This window comes from Sphaeramia orbicularis, chromosome 19, assembly GCF_902148855.1.
Source record: "Sphaeramia orbicularis chromosome 19, fSphaOr1.1, whole genome shotgun sequence".
Classification (NCBI taxonomy): domain Eukaryota; kingdom Metazoa; phylum Chordata; class Actinopteri; order Kurtiformes; family Apogonidae; genus Sphaeramia; species Sphaeramia orbicularis.
The window spans coordinates 200,068-224,926 of record NC_043975.1 but is presented as its reverse complement, the minus strand read 5'-3'; the positions used below and the strand labels follow the sequence as shown (position 1 = coordinate 224,926).

The following is a 24,859-nucleotide window of genomic DNA, read 5'->3' as shown; positions in this document are numbered from 1 at the left end:
TCTATACAGGTGTTGTTGGTTCTATGCAGGTGTTGTTGGTTCTATACAGGTGTTGTTGGTTCTATGCAGGTGTTGTTGGTTCTATACTGGTGTTGTTGGTTCTATACTGGTGTTGTTGGTTCTTTACAGGTGCTGTTGGTTCTATACAGGTGTTGTTGGTTCTATACAAGTGCTACTGGTTCTATACAGGTGCTGTTGGTTCTATACAAGTGCTACTGGTTCTATACAGGTGTTGTTGGTTCTATACAGGTGCTGTTGGTTCTATACAAGTGCTACTGGTTCTATACAGGCTCTGTTGGTTCTATACAGGTGCTGTTGGTTCTTTACAGGTGCTGCTGGTTCTATACAGGTGTTGTTGGTTCTATACAGGTGTTGTTGGTTCTATACAGGCTCTGTTGGTTCTATACAGGTGCTGTTGGTTCTTTACAGGTGCTGTTGGTTCTATACAGGTGTTGTTGGTTCTATACAGGTGCTGTTGGTTCTATACAGGCTCTGTTGGTTCTATACAGGTGCTGTTGGTTCTATACAGGCTCTGTTGGTTCTATACAGGTGCTGTTGGTTCTATACAGGTGCTGCTGGTTCTATACAGGTGTTGTTGGTTCTATACAGGTGCTGTTGGTTCTATACAGGTGTTGTTGGTTCTATACAGGTGTTGTTGGTTCTTTACAGGTGTTGTTGGTTCTATACAGATGTTGTTGGTTCTACACAGGTGTTGTTGGTTCTTTACAGGTGTTGTTGGTTCTATACAGATGTTGTTGGTTCTATACAGGTGTTGTTGGTTCTATACAGGTGCTGTTGGTTCTATACAGGTGTTGTTGGTTCTATACAGGTGCTGTTGGTTCTTTACAGGTGCTGTTGGTTCTATACAGGTGTTGTTGGTTCTATACTGGTGCTGTTGGTTCTATACTGGTGCTGTTGGTTCTATACAGGTGTTGTTGGTTCTATACTGGTGTTGTTGGTTCTATACAGGTGTTGTTGGTTCTATACAGGTGCTGTTGGTTCTATACAGGTGTTGTTGATTCTATACAGGTGTTGTTGGTTCTATACAGGTGCTGTTGGTTCTATACAGGTGTTGTTGGTTCTATACAGGTGTTGCTGGTTCTATACAGGTGTTGCTGGTTCTATACAGGTGCTGTTGGTTCTATGCAGGTTTTGTTGGTTCTATACAGGTTTTTTTGGTTCTATACTGGTGCTGTTGGTTCTATACAGGTGCTGTTGGTTCTATGCAGGTGCTTTTGGTTCTACGCAGGTGTTGCTGGTTCTATACAGGTGCTGTTGGTTCTATGCAGGTGCTTTTGGTTCTATGCAGGTGTTGTTGGTTCTTTACAGGTTCTGCTGGTTCTATACAGGTGTTTTTGGTTCTATACTGGTGCTGTTGGTTCTATGCAGGTGCTTTTGGTTCTATGCAGGTGATGCTGGTTCTTTACAGGTGTGTTTGGTTCTTTACAGGTGTTGTTGGTTCTTTACAGGTTCTGCTGGTTCTATACAGGTGCTGTTGGTGAGCAAAGACTCACCACCGCCAACCATCAGCACATCAAACCGCTTCGGCATCCTGTCTGTGGACGACGCTCCGGCTCCCTCCGCCGCGGCTGGTGCGCCCCCCATCCCACCTGGCTCTGTCCGCGAACCGGCTCCTGCTGACACCGTGGCTGCCACCGAGCTGATTACCGGCGACGTTTGTAATGCCGGTCCCCCTGTGAAGCCTTCGACCCAGGGTCCCCGCTCCTCGGCCTGACGCCGTCACTCCAACGGTCCACCTGTGGAATGTCCACCTAGAGAGACCAGGAACCCTTCACCTTCAACACCGTCTCCTCGACCACTTTTCCCTCCGACCACCGCTATCCTCGGGGACTCCATCATCTGTAACGTCCGTTTCTTTAACGCCATAACCAGGTGCTTTCCTGGTTCCACCGTCACCTCCATCCTCCATGAACTGCCTCAGCTGCTGCTCTCACTGCCGTCCACCGTTACCCGGATCATAGTTCACGTGGGCTTCAGTGACACTTCTCTTCAACACTCCGAAGTGACGAAGGTTCATTTTAAAAACCTCTTTGATAAACTGAAAGGATCCGGGAAGGCTGTTTTCATTTCCGGGCCCCTCCCCTCCTTTGCCCGTGGTGTGGGCCGTTTCAGCCGCCTCCTCAGCCTGAACACCTGGCTCCAGTCCGCCTCTGCTCTGAACGGCTTCAGTTTTATTGATAACTTTAATCTGTTCTGGAACCGCTCCTCCTTTTACAAGTCCGATGGTGTCCACCCCTCTACACTAGGCAGCAGCGTCCTGGCTCAAAACATTCAACACGCTGTCCAGACTAAAACCACACCCACACCTATGTGACTACGCTCCCCGTCTTCTGCTGCAGTCACCTGCTCCCCCTGCTGGTCACATCAAACATCACCACGTTCAGAGTCTCCTGTACAGTCTGTAGTCAGACTGAATACCACCCCAGCTGATCTCTCCTCCTCTCCCAGCCCCTCACTAATGACAGTTACACCCCTCACTCACACCAGCTCACCTTTGAGGAACAATCTCTCTACTGGTCACCATCCTATTCCTGTTATTTTCGGTTCACGTATGGGGTTTCACACTGCTAAAAGGCATCGTAATATCACCAATCTCCGCCCATTAATATACACCACAGTCATTGGTGCGTCCTTCTCTGTAGGGTTATGGAACTGCCAATCTGCGGTGAACAAAGCAGATTTTATTGCTGCCTATGCCAACCACCACGCACTGGACATCCTGGCTCTCACTGAAACCTGGATTACGCCTGAAAACAATGCAACCCCAGCCGCACTTTCTATCAGCCACACATTCTCTCATACCTCTCGTCCATCTGGACGAGGAGGTGGTGTGCGTCTGTTAATTTCCAACAAATGGAAACACAATCAACTCCTACCTTCAGTCAAATACAACTCCTTTGAATACCATGCCATCCTAGTGACAGCACCAGTCAAACTTTACATAATTGTCATTTATCGTCCACCAGGCAACTGGGTGATTTTCCTGCTGAGCTTGACACTCTGCTTTCCTCCATCCCAGAGCATGACTGCCCCATGCTAGTCCTCGGTGACATGAACATCCACTTAGACAATCCCAGCTTCTCAGATTTCATGTCACTAATACTCTCTTTTGAGCTACAGCAGGTTCGCAGTCCTCCAACCCACAAAGCTGGTAAAGAGCTCCATCTCATTTTCACCTGAAATCACAGATGCCCTCACAGTCACACCTGTACACCTGTCTGACCACTATTTCATTCAGTTCAGTGGGTCTCTCCCTGAAAAACACTCTGCTCCCTCCCCCATGGTCTGTCCCCCACCCACTTCTCCACTGTCGTAGCCTCCGCTCTCCCTCCCCCCAGCACTTTTTCCTCCTTAGAGGTTAATGATGCCGCTGAGTCTCTGTGCTCTACACTTAGCTCCTGTCTGGATAATCTGTGCCCTCTATCTACTAGACCCGCTCCATCCTCCCAGTCCCACCCATGGCTCAATGATAACCTCCGGTCGCTGCGTACCAACCTCAGAGCCGCAGAGAAAATGGCACAAAACAAAAAGCTCTTCTGACCTGATCACATTCCAGTCACTATTGGTATCCTTCTCATCCAGTGTCACTGCTGCGAAGAAGGTTTACTATAAGAACAGAATTCATTCTGCCACCGACACCAAGAAACTATTCTCAACCTTTAAAACACTACTCAACCCTCCACCTCCACCGCCCACTACCAACCTGACAGCAGATGATTTTGCTTCATTTTTCCCAAATAAAGTGTCTACTATCAGCAGTCAGTTCACTGATCCACCCATAGACTGCACGCCTCCTTCATCATCATCATCATCATCACACACTGCTTCCTCTCCCCTGATTTTAAGGTTCTCTTGCTGGTTTTTAAATGTCTTAACGGCCTTGCGCCCTCCTATTTATCTGATCTGCTTTTACCATATCAACCCTCGCGGACCCTGAGGTCCTCTGGCACTGGCCTTTTAACCATACCAAAACCCAGAACAAAAACCCAGGGTGAGGCAGCATTTAGCCACTATGGCCCCCACCTGTGGAACAGCCTGCCGGAGCGCCTCAGGACTGCACAGACTGTTGGTATTTTTAAAAGAAGATTAAAGACACACCTTTTTAATCAGGCTTTTAACTAATTTTTTAAACTCTTCTTGTTCTTATTTTGTTTTATTTATCACTGATACTTTATCTATTCTATTTTCTTTATAATCGTACGTATTTTACTCTTGGTACTGTATTTATTTTATTTATTCTTAGTCCTATGTTCTGCTTTTAGTCTTTAGCTTTTAACACCAGTGTTTCCTCAGGGGGGTCCTCCACACTGGGAGCTGTGTCTGCTCTGCTAGTGGGGGTACTGTCCTTGGGTCCCTTTGGCCCGGCTGGCTGGGGGTCCTCCCTTCGATGTGGGGGTCCACCTGTCTGTCAGAGTCGGGGGGCCCGGGTGCCGGTCCCCCCGATGGCACGGCCTGTGGCTCCTCCCAGTGTGGACGGCCCCAAAGGGGGCGTTTCCTCGATCCACAGTGCCATGCCATGTCTCCCTGTTGTGTGCGTGTGTAAGTGTGTGGGCATGTGTGTGTGTGTGTGTGTGTGTGTCTAGTATGGAGGGTGGGAGGGAGGGGTTTTCTTTGGAATTGTTTTTCTGTTTTTATTGTGTAATTGTTTTTAATTCTGTAAAGCACTTTGTGTTGCATCTGTGCATGAAAAGCGCTTTATAAATAAAGGTTGATTGATTGATTGATTGATTGATTGATTGATTGATTGACTATGGCTACTACTAACTCAACTGACAAAAGCCCAACTGCGTCATTCCCCTCATTTACTCCCCTCACAGAGAACGAGGTGTCTAAACTCCTTTCCTCTAGCCGTCCTACAACATGCCTGTTGGACCCTATTCCATCCAACCTCTTACAGTCTGTTGCCCCTACTATCACAGCACCAATCACACATGTGATTAATGCTTCACTGACTTCAGGAACATTTCCTACAGTATTTAAACAAGCGCAGGTAACACCACTACTCCAAAAACCTTCCCTCACCCCCACTCAAGTGGACAATTATCCACCAGTCTCACTCCTCCCATACCTTTCTAAGCTCATCGAAAGGGCTGTTTTCAAACAGGTCACAGAATTCCTCTCCCAAAATAACCTCCTTGACATCAACCAATCTGGCTTCAAAATCGGCCACTCCACTGAAACGGCTCTGTTGTCTGTGACAGAAGCCTTGAAAGAGGCTAGAGCAGCAGCCAAGTCCTCAGTACTCATTCTACTGGACTTATCAGCAGCATTTGACACTGTCAATCATGATATCCTGTTATCCATACTCTGGAACATGGGCATCACAGGCCACGCCCACTCCTGGTTTCAATCTTACCTTACTGGTCGGTCCTTCAAAGTGTCCTGGCTAGGGCACACATCAGCAGTTCACCGCCTCACCACGGGGGTCCCCCAAGGCTCTGTGTTGGGCCCCCTCCTTTTTGCCATATACAGACCTGATCAAAATCTTCAGACCAGTTGAAAAATAGCTAGAATTGACCTTTTGCACATTTGGATCTTAATGAGGTTTTAAGTAGAGCTACAATATACAAAAGCAAGAAGGGGGAGTGAGACAAAAAGCACTTTGAAAAAGTCATTTATTGAAAACAACAAGTAAACTGAAATAGGCTGTTTATCAGCTGATCAAAAGTTTAAGACCATCACTCAAAAAATTACAAAAAACTCTCCAAACCAGAACAAAAAATGTTCTCAGTAGGACTCAGTAATGAGTAGCTCCACTGTTCTTGTTAATCACTTCATAAATTCGTTTGGGCATGCTTGATGCCAGTGTTTCCAGGAGGCTGGTGGGAACATTGCTCCAAGTGGTGAAGATGGCTTCACCAAGGGCATCAGCTGTGTGGAACTGATGGCCATTTTTATAAACTTCACTTGCCATCCATCCCCAAATGTTCTCTATGGGATTTAAATCAGGGGAACATGCGGGATGGTCCAAAAGAGTGATGTTCTTCTCCCTGAAGAAGTCCTTGGTCAAGCGAACATTGTGACCTGCAGCGTTGTCCTGTTTTTAAACCCAGCTGTTCCCACACAGACCAGGGCCCTCAGTCATGAGGGACGCCCGCTGCAACATCTGCACGTAACCGGCCGCCGTTTGACCACCCTGCACCACCTGAAGCTCCAGTGTTCCACTGAATGAAAAAGCACCTCAGATCATGATGGACCCCCCTCCACTGTGCCGGGTAGAAAACATCTCAGGTGGGATCTCCTTGTCATGCCAGTAACGTTGGAAGCCATCTGGACCGTCAAGGTTCCATTTTTTCTCATCAGAGAATAAAACTTTTTTCCACCTTTCAGTGTCCCATGTTTGATGCTCCTGGCAAAGTCTAAACGGGCAGTTTTGTGGCGTTGGAGGAGACGAGGTCTTTGAATTGGTTTTTGTTTCTGAAACCCTTTTCCCACAGATGCCGTCTGATGGTTATTGCGCTGCAGTCGGCACCAGTAAGGGCCTTCATTTGGGTGGAGGACCGCCCTGTGTCCTGACAGACAGTCAATGGGATCCTCCGGCTCAGCGCAGGTGTCATTTTTTTGGGTCTACCACTTGACTTTTTTGTTCCATAATGCTCAGGATCTGTCCAAAAATGTAGAATGACTGTCTTACTGCGTCCAACCTCAGCAGCAATGGCACGCTGCCAGAGGCCTCGCTTATGCAGCTGGACGATCCGACCACGTTCAAGAAGAGAAAGCTTCTGAGCTTTAGCCATCAGGAGGGCATGACCGTGTGAATGCCCCACAGAAAATGAGAATTTGGAGCAGATTTTGGCTTTTATAGCCTGTGGTCTTAAACTTTTGATCAGCTGATAAACAGCCTATTTCAGTTTACCTGTTGTTTTCAATAAATGACTTTTTCAAAGTGCTTTTTGTCTCACTCCCCCTTCTTGCTTTTGTAGATTGTAGCTCTACTTAAAACCTCATTAAGATCCAAATGTGCAAAAGGTAAATTCTAGCTATTTTTCAACTGGTCTGAAGATTTTGATAGGGTCTGTACACCACCTCACTGGGTCAGATCATCCACTCACACGGTTTCTTATATCACTGCTATGCTGATGATACCCAGCTCTATCTGGCATTCCCACCTGATGACTCCACAGTCTCAGCGCCAATCTCAGACTGTCTCTCTGACATATCTGCATGGATGAAAGCCCATCACCTTCAGATGAACCTGTCCAAAACTGAACTGCTGGTCTTCCCAGCTAAGCCAACCCAACCATACAGCAGGACATCTCCATCAGCACTGACTCCTTATCTCTGGCTCCTACCAATGTAGCACGAAACTTGGGAGTCATGATCTCCTGTCTGCTTTTCTGATCCTGTTCGTTCCTGCCCTGCCTGCTGCCTGGATTCTCACCTGTCTGCCTGTCTGAATCCTGGATTACTGACCTGCCTTCTGTCCCCCGACCACGTCTCCTATCTGCTCCCCTCTGGTCTCGTTTGGATCTGCTGGTTTCTGGCCCACCGCCTGTCCCTGGCTCATCTGTTGCCTGTCCCTTTTCTGTTGTTGTCTGCTTGAGAATAAAGACTGTGCACATTGTGCACCTAAAACTGCATTTGGGTCCTCTGTTATGCTATTGTCAGTTCACAGTGATATGTGAATACTTTCTTTGGTAGATTACCCTCAGTATTGTAATCTGTCAAAATGGCGGACGGCCTTCAGAATTTTCCATCATTTAAAAAAAAGAATATGTCAGTGATGGAATATTTTCAGTTAAGACGACCTCTGGTACTTTGTAAATAAAGATGATTCTGATTTTGATACAAAATCTGTTTGTATTTGTTTGTGTCTTCAGGTTGACAGACTGTGGTCTCTCACAGAGAAGTTGTGAACCTTTGTCCTCAGTCCTCAGCTCCCAGTCTTCTAGTCTGAGACATTTGGACATGAGTCACAATAACCTGGGGGATTCAGGAGTGAAGGTGTTGTCTGCTGGACTGGAGAGTCCCAACTGTCACCTGGAGACTCTCAGGTCACTTTTACCACAGACTTTAATTTAAGCTGATTGTACAACTAAAGCAGTCACATAAAAATTCTAAATGTTTGTGTGAAACCTTCTGTTTCCAGGCTGTCAGGTTGTCAGATCACAGAGGAAGGCTGTTCTTCTCTGGTCTCAGCGCTGAGGTCCAATCCATCCCATCTAAGAGAGTTAGACCTGAGCCACAACTATCCAGGAGACTCAGCAGTGAAGCTACTAGAGGATCCATGTTTGAAACTGGACACTCTCAGGTATGGACAGAACCCTGGTCAGTGTCAGTCCATTGCATCTTCATCAGTTCTGTGGGTGGATTACACAGCCCTGGAGAACAGAAGAGTCCAGTATACACTATAAACCTGTCCAGTATCTGATGGGATGACTTCTGTGAAACACTGATGAACTGGACACAACATGTGTCTGTATTTGTTTGTGTCTTCAGGTTGGTACGCTGTGGTCTCTCAGAGAGAAGTTGTGAACCTTTGTCCTCAGTCCTCAGCTCCCAGTCTTCTAGTCTGAGACATTTGGACATGAGTCACAATGACCTGAAGGATTCAGGAGTGAAGGTGTTGTCTACTGGACTGGAGAGTCCAAACTGTCACCTGGAGACTCTCAGGTCAGTGACATATTTGTAAAGAATGTTTTAGGTTAGAGTTCAGTTTAATCAAATTGCAAAAATTCAGCACCCATCCATCCATCCATCCATCCATCCATCCCACTCAACCTTACTGTCATGGGTGACCCTGCTTGGAGCTAAACCTCCAGACAACATCACCCTTAGTTTCATTGGGATACAATAGGTGGTGACCTACAGAGAACAGTTTGTACCACAGAGGAATAAGAGTTAAATCTGCACAAGATCTGCTCCATATTCTGAACCTGATGTAATGACTAGGGCGGTAAGAAAATATCAGTTCTGCAATATATCGCTATATTTCATTTCACAATACTGTATTGATATTTGTAGGTATTTATTCAAATGCAGATATTGTGGGGGTTCATTTTAGTTTTTTGTTTTTCTTTTATTTATTCTTATTTCACACTCTTTTATTCAATAATGTTCGTTCCTTTGTTGGGGTTGAACTCAAATCCTGTTCTGATGTTAGTTGTGAACTAATAGAATCTGAACATTTGAACAGGATCTGAAACTGGAATGTCTGTGAAACAGAATTTCAGTTTGAACACAGTTGGAACATTTGGTGATAGAACATTAGATCCTGTTGGGATCAAATACAAATGGGTTTAGTATTTGTGCAGATTTCTGCTGGAATTTAATTATTCAAGGAAATAATCATTTTAAAAAAAAGAAACAAACAAAAAATTGCCTTTTTAACAGTGTCATGATATATCGTATTGGGATCCTAGTATCGTCATTTGTATCGTATCACCAGATTCTTGCCGATCTACAGCCTTAGTAATGACTCCTTTCCTTCTGGAAAAGGTCTGAACTTCACAGGTTGATTCTGTGCCCTTATGTATGTAGAGTTTATGAGTGTGTAGAGCTTCTTTTTTTCTTATTTTGGTTTTCTTACAATATTTATTATTTTGTTTTTATAATTTACTAGAGAGTCAACATATACCACCAAATAATTTCTTGTATTTCTTTACATACTTGGCAAATAAAGATGGTTCTGATTTTGATACATTAGACACAAAATCTGTTTGTATTTGTTTGTGTCTTCAGGTTGACAGACTGTGGTCTCTCACAGAGAAGTTGTGAACCTTTGTCCTCAGTCCTCAGCTCCCAGTCTTCTAGTCTGAGACATTTGGACATGAGTCACAATAACCTGGGGGATTCAGGAGTGAAGGTGTTGTCTGCTGGACTGGAGAGTCCCAACTGTCACCTGGAGACTCTCAGGTCACTTTTACCACAGACTTTAATTTAAGCTGATTGTACAACTAAAGCAGTCACATAAAAATTCTAATTATTTGTGTGAAACCTTCTGTTTCCAGGCTGTCAGGTTGTCAGATCACAGAGGAAGGCTGTTCTTCTCTGGTCTCAGCGCTGAGGTCCAATCCATCCCATCTAAGAGAGTTAGACCTGAGCCACAACTATCCAGGAGACTCAGCAGTGAAGCTACTAGAGGATCCATGTTTGAAACTGGACACTCTCAGGTATGGACAGAACCCTGGTCAGTGTCAGTCCATTGCATCTTCATCAGTTCTGTGGGTGGATTACACAGCCCTGGAGAACAGAAGAGTCCAGTATACACTATAAACCTGTCCAGTATCTGATGGGATGACTTCTGTGAAACACTGATGAACTGGACACAACATGTGTCTGTATTTGTTTGTGTCTTCAGGTTGGTACGCTGTGGTCTCTCAGAGAGAAGTTGTGAACCTTTGTCCTCAGTCCTCAGCTCCCAGTCTTCTAGTCTGAGACATTTGGACATGAGTCACAATGACCTGAAGGATTCAGGAGTGAAGGTGTTGTCTACTGGACTGGAGAGTCCAAACTGTCACCTGGAGACTCTCAGGTCAGTGTACCACATATTTGAATTCAAGCTGATTGCATAACTATAGTACCTGCATAACATTCCCTATTATTTGTGTGAAACCTTCTCCTGTTTCCAGGCTGTCAGGTTGTCAGATCACAGAGGAAGGCTGTTCTTCTCTGGCGTCGGCTCTGAGGTCCAATCCATCCCATCTAAGAGCGTTAGACCTGAGCCAGAACCATCCAGGAGACTCAGCAGTGAAGCTACTAGAGGATCCATGTTTGAAACTGGACACTCTCAGGTTTGACTCTGACTCTTGTTTCTCTTCTTGACATCTCTTTGATTGATTTTGCCATGTTTTTTATTTGTACATGTAATGTTTCTGATATTGTGGTCTGTTCATAAAATTCAAACTTCTCTCAGGTTTTGATGTGAATGTTTACTAGACCTGTGTCGTCATGTACAAATACGTTCACTTAACTCATGTCCTTTCTAACGTTTTCCAGAACTTTATGTTGTCTTCTGTCATTCACAATTACCCTACACGGTACTCAAGCAAATGTTATCTTCCGTACTGCCGAAGTTCTGTCAGTATTCTCTAAAATATCACAGACCAAATCTTTGGAATAATACACAACCTGAACTTCCATTAAAATCTTCTTTATTATTATTTAAAAAGCAACTGAAAAGGACTTTAATTTACAAAAAAATGTAAGACTGTAGATCATTTTATTTGTATTTCTATTGTTTTTACTTCATTATTTCAGTTACATCATATTTTTTAAATCTTTTTTTCCCCTGTGTATTGCTTTCTTCTGGGGAAATATTTACATCAGCCTTTTTTGGCTTCTATCCTCTCCTGCTCAATGGCATTACTTGCATGAAAATTGTTTTTCAAATTTTTCTCTTGCTGGTATGATGTGTAAATAAATAAATAAATAAATAAATGGATGAATGAATGAATGAATGAATGAATAAAATTCAAAACCATGACCAAACTCCTGGAGGCTCATTAGCTAGTGCTAGTTGCTGATGTCTGATACCTTATGAATCAATCAGTCAAACTTTATTTCTACAGCACTTTTCATACATGTTACATGTAGCACAAAGTGCTTCACACCAAACCCCCACTGTCCCACAGGTGCAAATAAAAATAAAAATGAAAGCAACAGACTAAAACAATGTTAAAAAGTAAGAGTTTAATTAAAAGCTAAACTAAAAAGAGAGGTTTTGAGTTTACTTGTAAAAACATGAACAGTGGCAGCGGACCTCAGATCCTCAGGTAGACTCTAGGAACAGTTCAAATCTGACCACCTGAGGACCTGAGGGTCCAAGAGGGCTCACATGTGAAAGCAAGTCAGATAAATAAATACAACTAAGACCATTAAGAGTTTAATAAACCAGTAAAAGCACTTTAAAATCGATCCTGAAGCTCACAGGGAGCCAGAGCACAGAGCTGAGCACTGGTGTGAATACAGTATGTTCTCTCTTTCTGGTCCTCATCTGCAGCTGAGCTGCTCTTATGTCTGAACAGCTCATTTTAATGGAGGTTTATGAATTCTGTCAGTAATTCTGAAGGGTATACACTGTTCAGCTGTTACATCATGTCCACTGACAGGAGCAGTGTTAATAATATTCATTATTTCAGTCCAATGGGACCTGTGACCAGGTCGTAAACACTGGCACCACGTCACCCTGTAAACGTTGGAACTGACGCGTTGGAAGCAGAAACATGAGCAACGTAAAGAAGTGAGGGACTTTTCCAAGGGCCGTACTGTAACAGTGAGGACTGGGTCAGATCGTCTCCACTACTGCAGCTCCTGTTGGGTGTTCACGGTCATTAGTACTGACCAAAAATGGACAAAGGAAGGATGGGGCAGTCTCACCACCACTGAGCCTCTATGGAAAGAGTTTGACAAATAAATCCAATCAGAGGAGGTCCAGCTCTGAACAACAGGTTTTACAGAATGTATGAGTCTGTTTACTGACGTTCCTTCTGTTTGCTCTGGGATCACATCCTCAGCTTACATCAACATTAAAAGCTGTTACCTGATCCACAGGACTGTTTACACCAAAACAACAAACAAAAATGAGCAAAATAACCAACAAGCAGAACAAAAATGAAGAAACAATCAGCGAAATATACAGAAATGGGCAAAAATTAACACAATAATTATTTTTTCTAATTAAGAAGTAACCAGCAATAAAGACAATCATCAGCCCAAAGTGAACCAAACATCACCCTTCATACCACTTGACTGTCATTGTCAGAATGTTACAGCTGATCAGTGTATGTTGTAATACTGATGGAAACACCTACACCTGATTCTGAGCCACAGAAAACTCTGACGTTACCCACTTTTAATACTGTGACTTCAGACATGTGGTTTGTACTTCACTGTACGTAACATGGAACTGTTGTTAACACTCATTGGACAAAAACTCAATCTGAGTGTGTTGTTTTTCTCCAGGTTGGACCATGTTGGACCGCACACGTTCGACCTTGGTCTGAAGAACTGTAAGTGTGGACATAACTGTTTTATCTCACATGCTCTGGTGGTATGACAGGACAGAAACCAACCTGCCATAAAATACCATATATCAATCCTTTTTTCCACTCATGGTCTGTGAGTGGTTTTCAGTCCACGTAGTCACCACCAAATGTTCTGACTTTAAAAGGCAACTTTAACTTTTATGCTCGCATTTATTCATTAGACTCTACTGACAGTAGACGTGTGATCAAATGTCTTCTGAATACTCTGTCTCCTCTCCATCAGATTTCTGTGAACTCACGTTGGATGTGAACAGTGGCGTACACAGAGACGTCCGACTGTCCGCTGACAACAGGACGGTGACCCGTAGAACACAGGTTCCATCAAACCCAGCTCATTCAGGTGTTGTCTCCTATGAAGAGGTGACGTGTTCACCTGGGCTAACCGGTCGCTGCTACTGGGAGGTGGACTGGAGTGGAAAGGTTTTTATAGCAGTGACTCAGACACAAAGGAGAAATGAAGAATTCAGCCAACACTTTGGGTTTATGACAGACTGGTCTCTGAGACTGTACTGCAATTCTAAAGGTTACTTTGTCCGTAAGACTAGAGATTATGTCAAACTGAATGTGTCGGCCTCCACCTGTGGACGGGTGATGGTGTTTGTGGACTGTTCTGCAGGACGTCTGACCTTCTCCACAGCGTCCTCAGGCAAACCCATCCACCTTTACGAATTCAAGGACACGTTCACTCCACCCTTGTGTGTTAGCTTTGGTGTGTGGCCTGGTTCCTCAGTGTCTCTGTGTGATGTGTTTAAATGAACAACATGAGAAAAAAGAGCAAAATAATCCACAAAACAGAAAATAACCAACAAACTGAACAAAAACTGAAGAAACAGTGAACAAAACTGAACAAAATAATCCACAAAATGAAGAAAATAACCAACAAACTGAACAGAAACTGAAGAAACAATGAACAAAATGAACAAAATAATCAAAAAAATGAAAAAAATAACCAACAAACTGAACAAAAACTGAAGGAACAATTAACAAAACTGAACAAAATAATCAAAAAAGTTAAAAAAAAAAAAAAAAAAAAAAAGACCAACTATACTGAACCCATGTGTTCTGTCTGTTCATCTGAACTCTTGAATGGTTGTGTTTTTGAGTTTATCTCAGGAACTTTAAAAGAATAAAGAAATGGAAAGAATAGGATTTCAGATTTCCAGTCTTGTGTTTTAACTTCTGTTGTGTTTGTTCATCACTGGCTTGTATCATGGTTGAATCATTATTTGCACCAAAATATACACTGAAGTATGACAAAACTGGCACCGCCTGCTTATTTATTTATTTATTTAATTTTTTAAGATTCATTAAAGGAATTGTCTGACGGTCAAAGTTGTGATGTCTGGGATCTGCTGTGTCTGATAAAGGAACATCCTGCCTGGTTTAAGTGAGACTGCATTACAGATTTATTTCACCAATAAGGGAAAAAACAACTATAATTTCCAACATCTACCAACACATATGAACAGATGGACTGAGTGTGAACATGACTGAGTGTGACAAATAAATAAATAAAATAAAATAAATAAAATTTTGATTGATTGATTTGATTGGTTTTCTCCTGTATGTTGCTTTGGAAAAAAGTGTCTGCAAAATGCATAAGTGTAAATGAACATGTGAAAAGAAGAAAGAGTGAATCTGATGTTTGGATCGACTGGGATTGACCTGATGTAAATGAACGTCTGAAAACAAAAGTGTCCATATTTGGACCTTATCCAGAATTAACTTTGAATTAGAGCATCATCCATCCATCCATCCATCCATCCATCCATCCATCCATCCATCCATCCATGTATTCATGTGTTTTGTGCCTTATTATTCGTCGGTGTGTTTCACTGCGGAACCTTTCTCTCGTTGTTCCGTTTTCAGTCGGAGCTGGATGCGTGTTGCGCATGTGTTATACATGTTCGTTTCCTGACATGTTTTGTAATGTGTTTGTGTGCAGCGGAGAATAACCGTGGTCTTCATCTGCAGAGGTATTTGTAAGCACTCATTAGATGACCGAATGTGACACACACACACACACACACACACACACACACACACACACTTGTTCAGTCCAGTCGGTGAAAGTCTCCGGGTTAGCCTGAAGCTAAAGCTAACGGTGTCGGAGCTGGAGGTCACGGGTGTGTTTTTCTTGTGAATCAGCTCAGTCTGCTGAAGTTCCAGCTGTGTCCCAGGTGAACTGTGTTTACTCACATTTACAGCTTTTATCTAAATGTCCACTGGGTTTACAGGTCAGTTTACCAGGACATGGCTTTAACATCTGTTCAGCAACGAGTCCGGCTCAGATTGGATTGAACTGAAGGGTCAGTTTGGGTTTGTGATGGAAAAACCACAACAAAAGAATAGGATTACATGTGAAGAAGCTTCTGCATTTGTCTGTAAATTCAGCTGGAAGATAACTGACCACATACCTGAACTGAAGTCCACATGTCCAGGTCTGCTCTGAGTAGGACTCACATGAAGGGAATTTATTAGATTGGAACTGTTTTGTACTTGAGCCGAATTTAAGAATGACTGACACCAACCAGGTGGAAGTACCATGATGAACACCTGAAGGAACAGGCTGTTCACAGGCACGAAAGCATGAAAGCACAGGCACTGGGAGTGGACTGAGGTGTGTGGGGACAGATACACACTGACCACCAGCTGTGCACACACTGACCACCAGCTGTGCACAGACTGACCACCAGGTGTGCACAGACTGACCACCAGCTGTGCACAGACTGACCACCAGCTGTGCACAGACTGACCACCAGCTGTGCACAGACTGACCACCAGGTGTGTACAGACTGACCACCAGCTGTGCACAGACTGACCACCAGGTGTGTACAGACTGACCACCAGCTGTGCACAGACTGACCACCAGCTGTGTACAGACTGACCACCAGCTGTGCACAGACTGACCACCAGCTGTGTACAGACTGACCACCAGGTGTGCACAGACTGACCACCAGCTGTGTACAGACTGACCACCAGGTGTGCACAGACTGACCACCAGCTGTGCACAGACTGACCACCAGCTGTGTACAGACTGACCACCAGCTGTGCACAGACTGACCACCAGCTGTGTACAGACTGACCACCAGGTGTGCACAGACTGACCACCAGCTGTGTACAGACTGACCACCAGGTGTGCACAGACTGACCACCAGCTGTGTACAGACTGACCACCAGCTGTGCACAGACTGACCACCAGCTGTGTACAGACTGACCACCAGCTGTGCACAGACTGACCACCAGCTGTGTACAGACTGACCACCAGCTGTGCACAGACTGACCACCAGCTGTGTACAGACTGACCACCAGGTGTGCACAGACTGACCACCAGCTGTGTACAGACTGACCACCAGCTGTGCACAGACTGACCACCAGCTGTGTACAGACTGACCACCAGGTGTGCACAGACTGACCACCAGCTGTGCACAGACTGACCACCAGCTGTGTACAGACTGACCACCAGGTGTGCACAGACTGACCACCAGCTGTGCACAGACTGACCACCAGGTGTGTACAGACTGACCACCAGCTGTGCACAGACTGACCACCAGCTGTGTACAGACTGACCACCAGGTGTGCACAGACTGACCACCAGCTGTGTACAGACTGACCACCAGGTGTGCACAGACTGACCACCAGCTGTGTACAGACTGACCACCAGCTGTGCACAGACTGACCACCAGCTGTGTACAGACTGACCACCAGCTGTGCACAGACTGACCACCAGCTGTGCACAGACTGACCACCAGCTGTGTACAGACTGACCACCAGGTGTGCACAGACTGACCACCAGCTGTGCACAGACTGACCACCAGCTGTGTACAGACTGACCACCAGGTGTGCACAGACTGACCACCAGCTGTGCACAGACTGACCACCAGCTGTGTACAGACTGACCACCAGGTGTGCACAGACTGACCACCAGCTGTGCACAGACTGACCACCAGGTGTGTACAGACTGACCACCAGCTGTGCACAGACTGACCACCAGCTGTGTACAGACTGACCACCAGGTGTGCACAGACTGACCACCAGCTGTGTACAGACTGACCACCAGGTGTGCACAGACTGACCACCAGCTGTGTACAGACTGACCACCAGCTGTGCACAGACTGACCACCAGCTGTGTACAGACTGACCACCAGGTGTGCACAGACTGACCACCAGCTGTGTACAGACTGACCACCAGGTGTGCACAGACTGACCACCAGGTATGCACAGACTGACCACCAGGTGTTTACAGACTGACCACCAGGTGTTTACAGACTGACCACCAGGTGTTCACAGACTGACCGCCAGGTGTTCACAGACTGACCGTCAGGTGTTTACAGACTGACCGCCAGGTGTTCACAGACTGACCGTCAGGTGTTCACAGACTGACCACCAGGTGTGTTCTGTTCACAGACTGACCGTCATGTGTTCACAGACTGACCACCAGGTGTGTTCTGTTCACAGACTGACCGTCATGTGTTCACAGACTGACCACCAGGTGTGTTCTGTTCACAGACTGACCGTCAGCTGACCTCGGTCCCATCATGCTGCTTCCTCTGTTGGTCCGGCGTCCTCTCTGCTCGTCGGTCCCGTTGACCCGGTGCCTTCGGGCAGGTCTCTGCGGCGGCAGGGGGCGGAGCTCTTGGGCCGAACCCCTCCTCCTGCGGCGGAGGCTCCCCCAGCGCTCCTACGTCCAGAGCCGAGGCCGACAGAGGCGGAGCCGGACTCAGGAGGACGAGTGGAAAACCAGGAACAGGACGGCGCTGACGTACATCGCTGCGGCCGGCGTGGGGATGATCGGCCTGTCGTACGCCGCTGTGCCGCTATACAGACTGTACTGTCAGGTGAAGAGTGTCATGTGACCACAGACACCAGGACCTGAACACAGACACCAGGACCTGAACCAGGACCTGAACACAGACACCAGGACCTGAACACAGACACCAGGACCTGAACCAGGACCTGAACACAGACACCAGGACCTGAACCAGGACCTGAACACAGACACCAGGACCTGAACCAGGACCTGAACACAGACACCAGGACCTGAACACAGACACCAGGACCTGAACACAGACACCAGGACCCGAACACAGACACCAGGACCTGAACCAGGACCTGAACACAGACACCAGGACCTGAACACAGACACCAGGACCTGAACCAGGACCTGAACACAGACACCAGGACCTGAACACAGACACCAGGACCTGAACACAGACACCAGGACCTGAACCAGGACCTGAACACAGACACCAGGACCTGAACACAGACACCAGGACCCGAACACAGACACCAGGACCTGAACCAGGACCTGACCACAGACACCAGGACCTGACCACAGACACCAGGACCTGAACACAGACACCAGGACCTGAACCAGGAACTGACCACAGACACCAGGACCTGACCACAGACACCAGGACCCGAACACAGACACCAGGACCTGAACACAGACACCAGGACCTGAACCAGGACCTGAACACAGACACCAGGACCTGAACACAGACACCAGGACCTGAACCAGGACCTGACCACAGACACCAGGACCCGAACACAGACACCAGGACCTGAACACAGACACCAGAACCTGAACACAAACCACCTCTGAAACAGCTGCCTTATTTCTAATGGTCCATGTGTTGGTTTAGAACATGTAAGTGGTTCCAGATCTCAGTCCAGTTCCTATTGGTCACTGATAGAGGTCCGATCTGGACTGGGATTGGATCAGTTCAGTTCTTCTCCAGTGAAAGTCCCGCCCACTTCTATTGGAGATTGATCTGCATCCAGAACCACAGGACTAGAACACAGAACAGAACCAGGACTGGAACACAGAACAGAACCAGGACTGGAACACAGAACAGAACCAGGACTAGAACACAGAACCAGGACTGGAACACAGAACAGAACCAGGACTAGAACACAGAACCAGGACTGGAACACAGAACAGAACCAGGACTAGAACACAGAACAGAACCAGGACTAGAACACAGAACCAGGACTGGAACACAGAACAGAACCAGGACTAGAACACAGAACCAGGACTGGAACACAGAACAGAACCAGGACTAGAACACAGAACAGAACCAGGACTAGAACACAGAACCAGGACTGGAACACAGAACAGAACCAGGACTAGAACACAGAACAGAACCAGGACTGGAACACAGAACAGAACCAGGACTAGAACACAGAACCAGGACTGGAACACAGAACAGAACCAGGACTAGAACACAGAACCAGGACTGGAACACAGAATAGAACCAGGACTGGAACACAGAACAGAACCAGGACTAGAACACAGAACCAGGACTGGAACACAGAACAGAACCAGGACTAGAATACAGAACCAGGACTAGAACACAGAACAGAACCAGGACTGGAACAGAACAGAACCTGACCCCCATAGACCAGAGGTGGTCGTGCAGGGACACTGGTTGTTTTTCTTCCTGTTCACCGTCGCTGACTTTCCTGTGGTGTCTTGTTTTGCCCTTCTCTCCGTCTGCCAGGCATCAGGGCTCGGTGGGACGGCGGTGGCCGGACACGACGCCGATCAGGTGGAGACGATGACGCCGGTGAAGGAGCGCGTCCTTAAAATCACGTTCAACGCAGACACCCACTCCAGCATGCAGTGGAACTTCAGACCACAACAGACGGAGATCTACGTAAGACCTGATCCACGTCGACTGAACCAGTTCAGAACTGGGTCAGAACAAGAAAACTGAGGAAATTATTTACAGTCAGAGCACGAAAAAAATTTGAGTAATTTAGAAGAACATTTAAAATTAGAGTCATGGATAAAAAAAAAACTAAACTAAATAAATGTTGAGAGAAATGCAGTCCAAACCATCTGTGAGTCATTTTAGAAACAAAGAGAAGAATTCAAACCAAACGAACCAATGTAATCATATCTATCCCATAATAGAAAACTCTGTTCTGACATTAGTCCTGATGGTTTTGGATCCCAGACCCTGTTAGAAAACAAACACCTGGACTCAACATGTCCACATACTTTTGTCCATATAGGGTAGTTTAATCCTACTAATGTAACTCCTGCTTGTCCTGGTGGTTTTGCAGGTGGTTCCAGGTGAGACGGCCTTGGCCTTCTACAGAGCCAAGAACCCCACAGACAAAGCCATCATCGGCATCTCCACCTACAACGTGGTCCCGTTCGAAGCAGGACAGTACTTCAACAAGATCCAGGTAACGCACAGGACCAGGTCTGGGACCCTTTCAGACCCAGGACCAGGTCTAGGGTTCAGATCCACTGACCTGGAGTCATTCTGTGACCCAGTTACTCAAAAACAACCTAACTAAATGTGGGTCTGTATAATGTGGGTCTGTATAATGTGGGTCTGTATAATTGGGTCTGTATAATGTGGGTCTGTATAATGTGGGTCTGTATAATGTGGGTCTGTATAATGTGGGTCTGTATAATGTGGGTCTGTATAATGTGGGTCTGTATAATGTGGGTCTGTATAATGTGGGTCTGTATAATGTGGGTCTGTATAATTGGGTCTGTATAATGTGGGTCTGTATAATGTGGGTCTGTATAATGTGGGTCTGTATAATTGGGTCTGTATAATGTGGGTCTGTATAATGTGGGTCTTTATGACCAGACGGTGCTGGACGTCCTCAGGTGGCGTTCGTTCATTTGTTAAACAGTACAGGAGTCAAACCCTTTGTCCTAACTCCCCTTCGTTGCGTCTCCTCAGTGTTTCTGCTTCGAGGAGCAGCGTCTGAATCCTCACGAGGAGGTGGACATGCCCGTCTTCTTCTACATCGACCCGGAGTTCGACGTGGACCCCAGGATGGCCCGGGTGGACACCATCACTCTGTCCTACACCTTCTTCGAGGCCAAAGAGGGTCAGAAACTGCCTCTGCCAGGGTACGGCTCCCACTGACGGGTCACCCCCCCACACCAGAACACCAGCTGCTAACGGACCCAACACACGGACCACGGCGCCTTTTCCAGCCGGGAGTCACACCCAGAACTTCAGTCATCTTACAACTAGAGTTGGACTTTTTCAGCTCCTCACTGAGAATAGGAGCAGGATCAGCTCCTCCTCTATGGAACTGGTTCCAGCTGTAGTCCGGCCTTCGCTGTGTAAACCTGGTCTGTGTGGGGTCTGACGGGTCCACTCCTGTGTTTTCATGTTCTTCAGACTGATGCCATGGGTCAGGACCATCCACTGCTGCTGTTTGACGCCTCAGATCACAGGTGTCAAACGTAAGGCCCAGGGGCCAAAACCGGCCCACCAAAGGGTCTGGTCCGGCCCTGGGGATGAATCTGAGAAATACAGACATTACACTGAAGAGATGGACAGTCAGACCTTTTACTTTAGGTCCATTTAAAGCCCTGCTTCAGTCTGAAGTGGGTCAGATCAGTCAAATACAACCATAAAAACCTACAAATAATGACAGTTCCAAATGTTTCCTCTGTTTTAGGGTAAAAAAAAAGGGAAATTACATGAAAATGTGTAAATTTACAATCTAACCTTTCACAAAAAATATGAAAAACTACAAATGTGTTAAAAGAAGTAAGTGCAATTGGACTCATATTCTGCCAGTTACTCAAATATGTGGTGTATGTGCAGATCCACTGGGATCTGTAAGTTTTAATGCACATTTACAAATGATCAGCAGAGGCAGAATATAGTCAAAACTGCACTGATTTTTCTGAATAAATGTCAGTTTTTTCATGGTTGTTCATGTTCTTCACATTTTTAAAAGGACAGTTTATAGATGTAAACGTTTCCATAATGGAATTTGACTTTTTTCACTATAAAACCCACTGAAATGTTTGGAGTTGTCCTTATGTCTATATTCTTCTGTTATTATTTGACTGGTCCGGCCCACTGCAGATCAGATTGGGAGGATGTGGACTCTGAACTAACATGACTTTGACAGCCCGGCCTCAGATGTTTTACTGACAATAAGTGAAAGACTGAAAAGCACCGTTTTTCATCCTTTAAATCTTTAATCAGGTTCCATGAACTCATCACTTCATTGGTTTTTACTTGAAAAGTGACTTGGTTTGACTTTTCTTTATTGCACTTAGAGGTTTTTTTTGTCCATCAGACGTTAAAGGATCAACCAATAAAATATATATAAACAAAATAATTTAATAAATTGCATCTGCAGTCGTGGAATATATAAAATCTGCTGTGATGGCTTTTTCCTGATTTAACCCATGAAGACCCACACATCCACCGGCGTTCAAAACCATCTACTGATCTAAACTGTGGAACACCTGTTGATCCACTAATCCTATCAATACATGTTAATTATTGGTGTAAAAATATTTGCATTTACATACTATCCTTTAAAAAAATGTGAATAATATGAACGACTATAAATCTTAAATTTCTTAAGAAAAATAAGTACAATTTTACCAATATTCTGTTCATCATTTCCACATGTATTTTAGAACGTATAGATCACAGTGGATCTACAAATACACAAAACATTTAATAACAGACAGAATATTGGTACGATTACTCTGATTATTCAGAAGACATTTCAAGTAGTTCATATTTGTTCATGTGTTTGACATTTTGTTAAAGGATCGTTTGTAAATGTAAACTTTTAACCCTTACAGACCCAAACATCACCCACTGACCTAAACCATCTCCTGATCTAAACTATTTAATTCCTGTTGATCCACTAATCCTATCGATCCATGTCAATAATTGGTGTCAAATACAGTTCTTCATATTTTCATGGTCATCAGATACGACCATATTTGGACGTTCAGAGGCTCCATAGTTACCGTGGAAACACTGTCATCTTCTACAACATTGATTCACCAGTAAAACCCATGGAGTTGGATCAATGACAGTGGATGGACACACCTCTTTTTTTATTATATATATTAAATAGTAAATAAAATTAACAAAAATTTAAAAAAATAAATTAAAAAAAATAATACTAAAATAAACTAAAAAATTGACTGAAGTTAAAAAAGAATAAAATAAGCAAGAATATGAACAAAAACAGTTAAAGTAATCAATAAAATGAACAAATTAAATAAAAACATTTAAAGTAACAAGAAACTGAAGGAAAAACTAAAACTGTGTACTTTGATAAATGACAGTGGATGGAAACACTTGGGTTATGTTCAGTTAATGATAGATTTTGTTGTCTTTGCCTTTTTTGATCTAATAACCTTTGACCTTTGAATTTACTCTGAGCTTTAATGAACATCTACATGATCAATCAATTGAATACAAGAAAATCCAGGATTGACACTGAAAAATACAGAGGATAATATTAGAATTAAAATAAATGGTGACGAAAAATTCAGACTGAAGTGAAAAATATAAAGTAATTTTCATCTGGTGTGAAGTTGTTTTGTACTGTTTGTAGCGGACAGCAGGGGGCAGCAGAGGTGAAGAAGTGTCCCACAGACTTCTGTCTCATGTTTACAAGTTTTGTTTTTTAAGTGTGATTTTTTTTTTGCTGTGTAACCACCCTGTAAGTCAGGGGTCACCAGTCCTGGTCCTGGAGGGCCGGTATCCTGCTTGTTTTAGATGTATCCTGCTTCCAACACAGCTGATTCAAACCATCAGCCTATCCTCCAGCTGTGCAGAAGGCTGATGAGGACCGTCAGGTGTGTGGGAAGAGGGAAGCATCAAAAACATGCAGGACACCGGCCCTCCAGGACCAGGACTGGTGACCCCTGCTCTGAGCTGGTCAGAGCAGGTTCTAGCTGATCATTAATTCCCTTTAATATAATCCTTCTCCACTGTACAGGCATTTATGACAAAATGGAGAAAAAAACACTCAAACTTAATATTTGTTTTATTACTAAATCACATGAATGTAGTTAGACCAGACAACAGAAAGACTTCTGCAACAAGTTATCAACACTTTAATGGAAATAATTTTTATTCACTGCTGAATTCCTTCATTTGATTACAAAAAGAGCACTTCAGTGATTTCATTATGACAAGAAACAAGATGAAAATGACATAAAAGAGTTAAAACTTCATGACGAAACACACAAAATTATTATTATTAATTTATTAAACTAAAATAAATGTTCAATCATTTCAAGTCTTTTTATTCTTTTTCTTATTTCATTTTTTTTTTTTTTATTGGCACAAGGCAAATTTACATATCAAGAAAGGGAAAATATTACAGAAGAGTAAAACAGAAATACATTAGGAGACATGGTGGAATGGCAAAACAGAATTAATGCAAATATGTGAAACAAAACAAACAAAAAGATGAAGGCATTTGAAGTGTAATGACAATAGACAAACCGAAAGAAAAAAAATATCTGACTGGACAATAGAGCACAAAGGACGAAGGCAAGAAACAGTTAAACCAGCAAGGACTTAGATCAACTACAGTAAAGTTTTCTGGCTTTTTGGAAATATTTACAATATATTGTAGAGATTTTTAATACTTAATAAAATCACATATAATCAAATTAAAGGAGGAGTTTGTGTTTTTCCACTTGCAACAATGAATATGAAATTTACCCAAAATAATAATTAGGTGAACAATATGTTTGATGTTAACTTCTAATGAAGCCATAAAATAAATAATATCACATTAAGAAAAGACAGAATATTTTCAGTTTTTAAGGACAGCCAACTGTAAATATCAGCCCAGAAGGAAATGCTGTGTGAACAATTAAAAAAATACATGTTCAATGGTTTTGGCTTCATTTTTTTAAAAATTGAAAATATATAAGTATACAAGACCAATAAATTTTGAACAAATATCAAAATATCAAAAAGAAGAAGCATTTGAACAAATAGATTAAAAAAAAATGCATAGATGTAAAGACACAAAGCAGAACAGACTAATAATAGTATAAAAACCTACATATGAACAAAAAGAAAGAA

The 24,859-nt window shown here is 44.1% G+C and overlaps 2 protein-coding genes across 11 annotated transcripts in view; both read left to right on the top strand.

Moving 5' to 3' along the window:
- The window catches only part of LOC115410286 (NACHT, LRR and PYD domains-containing protein 3-like), a 41,842-nt gene extending 27,963 nt beyond the window's left edge, over nt 1-13,879 (top strand). For 2 of the 10 annotated variants that reach the window (XM_030121873.1, XM_030121872.1), the window contains 9 exons: nt 7,842-8,015; nt 8,111-8,272; nt 8,461-8,634; nt 9,703-9,876; nt 9,972-10,133; nt 10,322-10,495; nt 10,593-10,754; nt 12,925-12,971; nt 13,231-13,879. In XM_030121873.1, the coding sequence (XP_029977733.1) occupies nt 7,842-8,015; nt 8,111-8,272; nt 8,461-8,634; nt 9,703-9,876; nt 9,972-10,133; nt 10,322-10,495; nt 10,593-10,754; nt 12,925-12,971; nt 13,231-13,763 (1,762 nt within the window). In that variant the 3' untranslated portion in view covers nt 13,764-13,879. The remainder of the gene's footprint in view (nt 1-7,841; nt 8,016-8,110; nt 8,273-8,460; nt 8,635-9,702; nt 9,877-9,971; nt 10,134-10,321; nt 10,496-10,592; nt 10,755-12,924; nt 12,972-13,230) is intronic. The other 8 variants (XM_030121875.1, XM_030121874.1, XM_030121879.1 and 5 more) reach the window with 8 other exon arrangements.
- A 989-nt stretch (nt 13,880-14,868) lies between these two features.
- cox11 (cytochrome c oxidase assembly homolog 11 (yeast)) lies at nt 14,869-21,493 on the top strand. Its single transcript, XM_030121885.1, has 5 exons — nt 14,869-14,983; nt 17,517-17,845; nt 19,511-19,666; nt 20,079-20,204; nt 20,717-21,493. Exons 2-5 carry the CDS (start codon nt 17,546-17,548, stop codon nt 20,903-20,905), a joined length of 771 nt encoding a protein of 256 aa, XP_029977745.1. The 5' UTR covers nt 14,869-14,983; nt 17,517-17,545; the 3' UTR covers nt 20,906-21,493.
- Nucleotides 21,494-24,859: the final 3,366 nt, after the last annotated feature.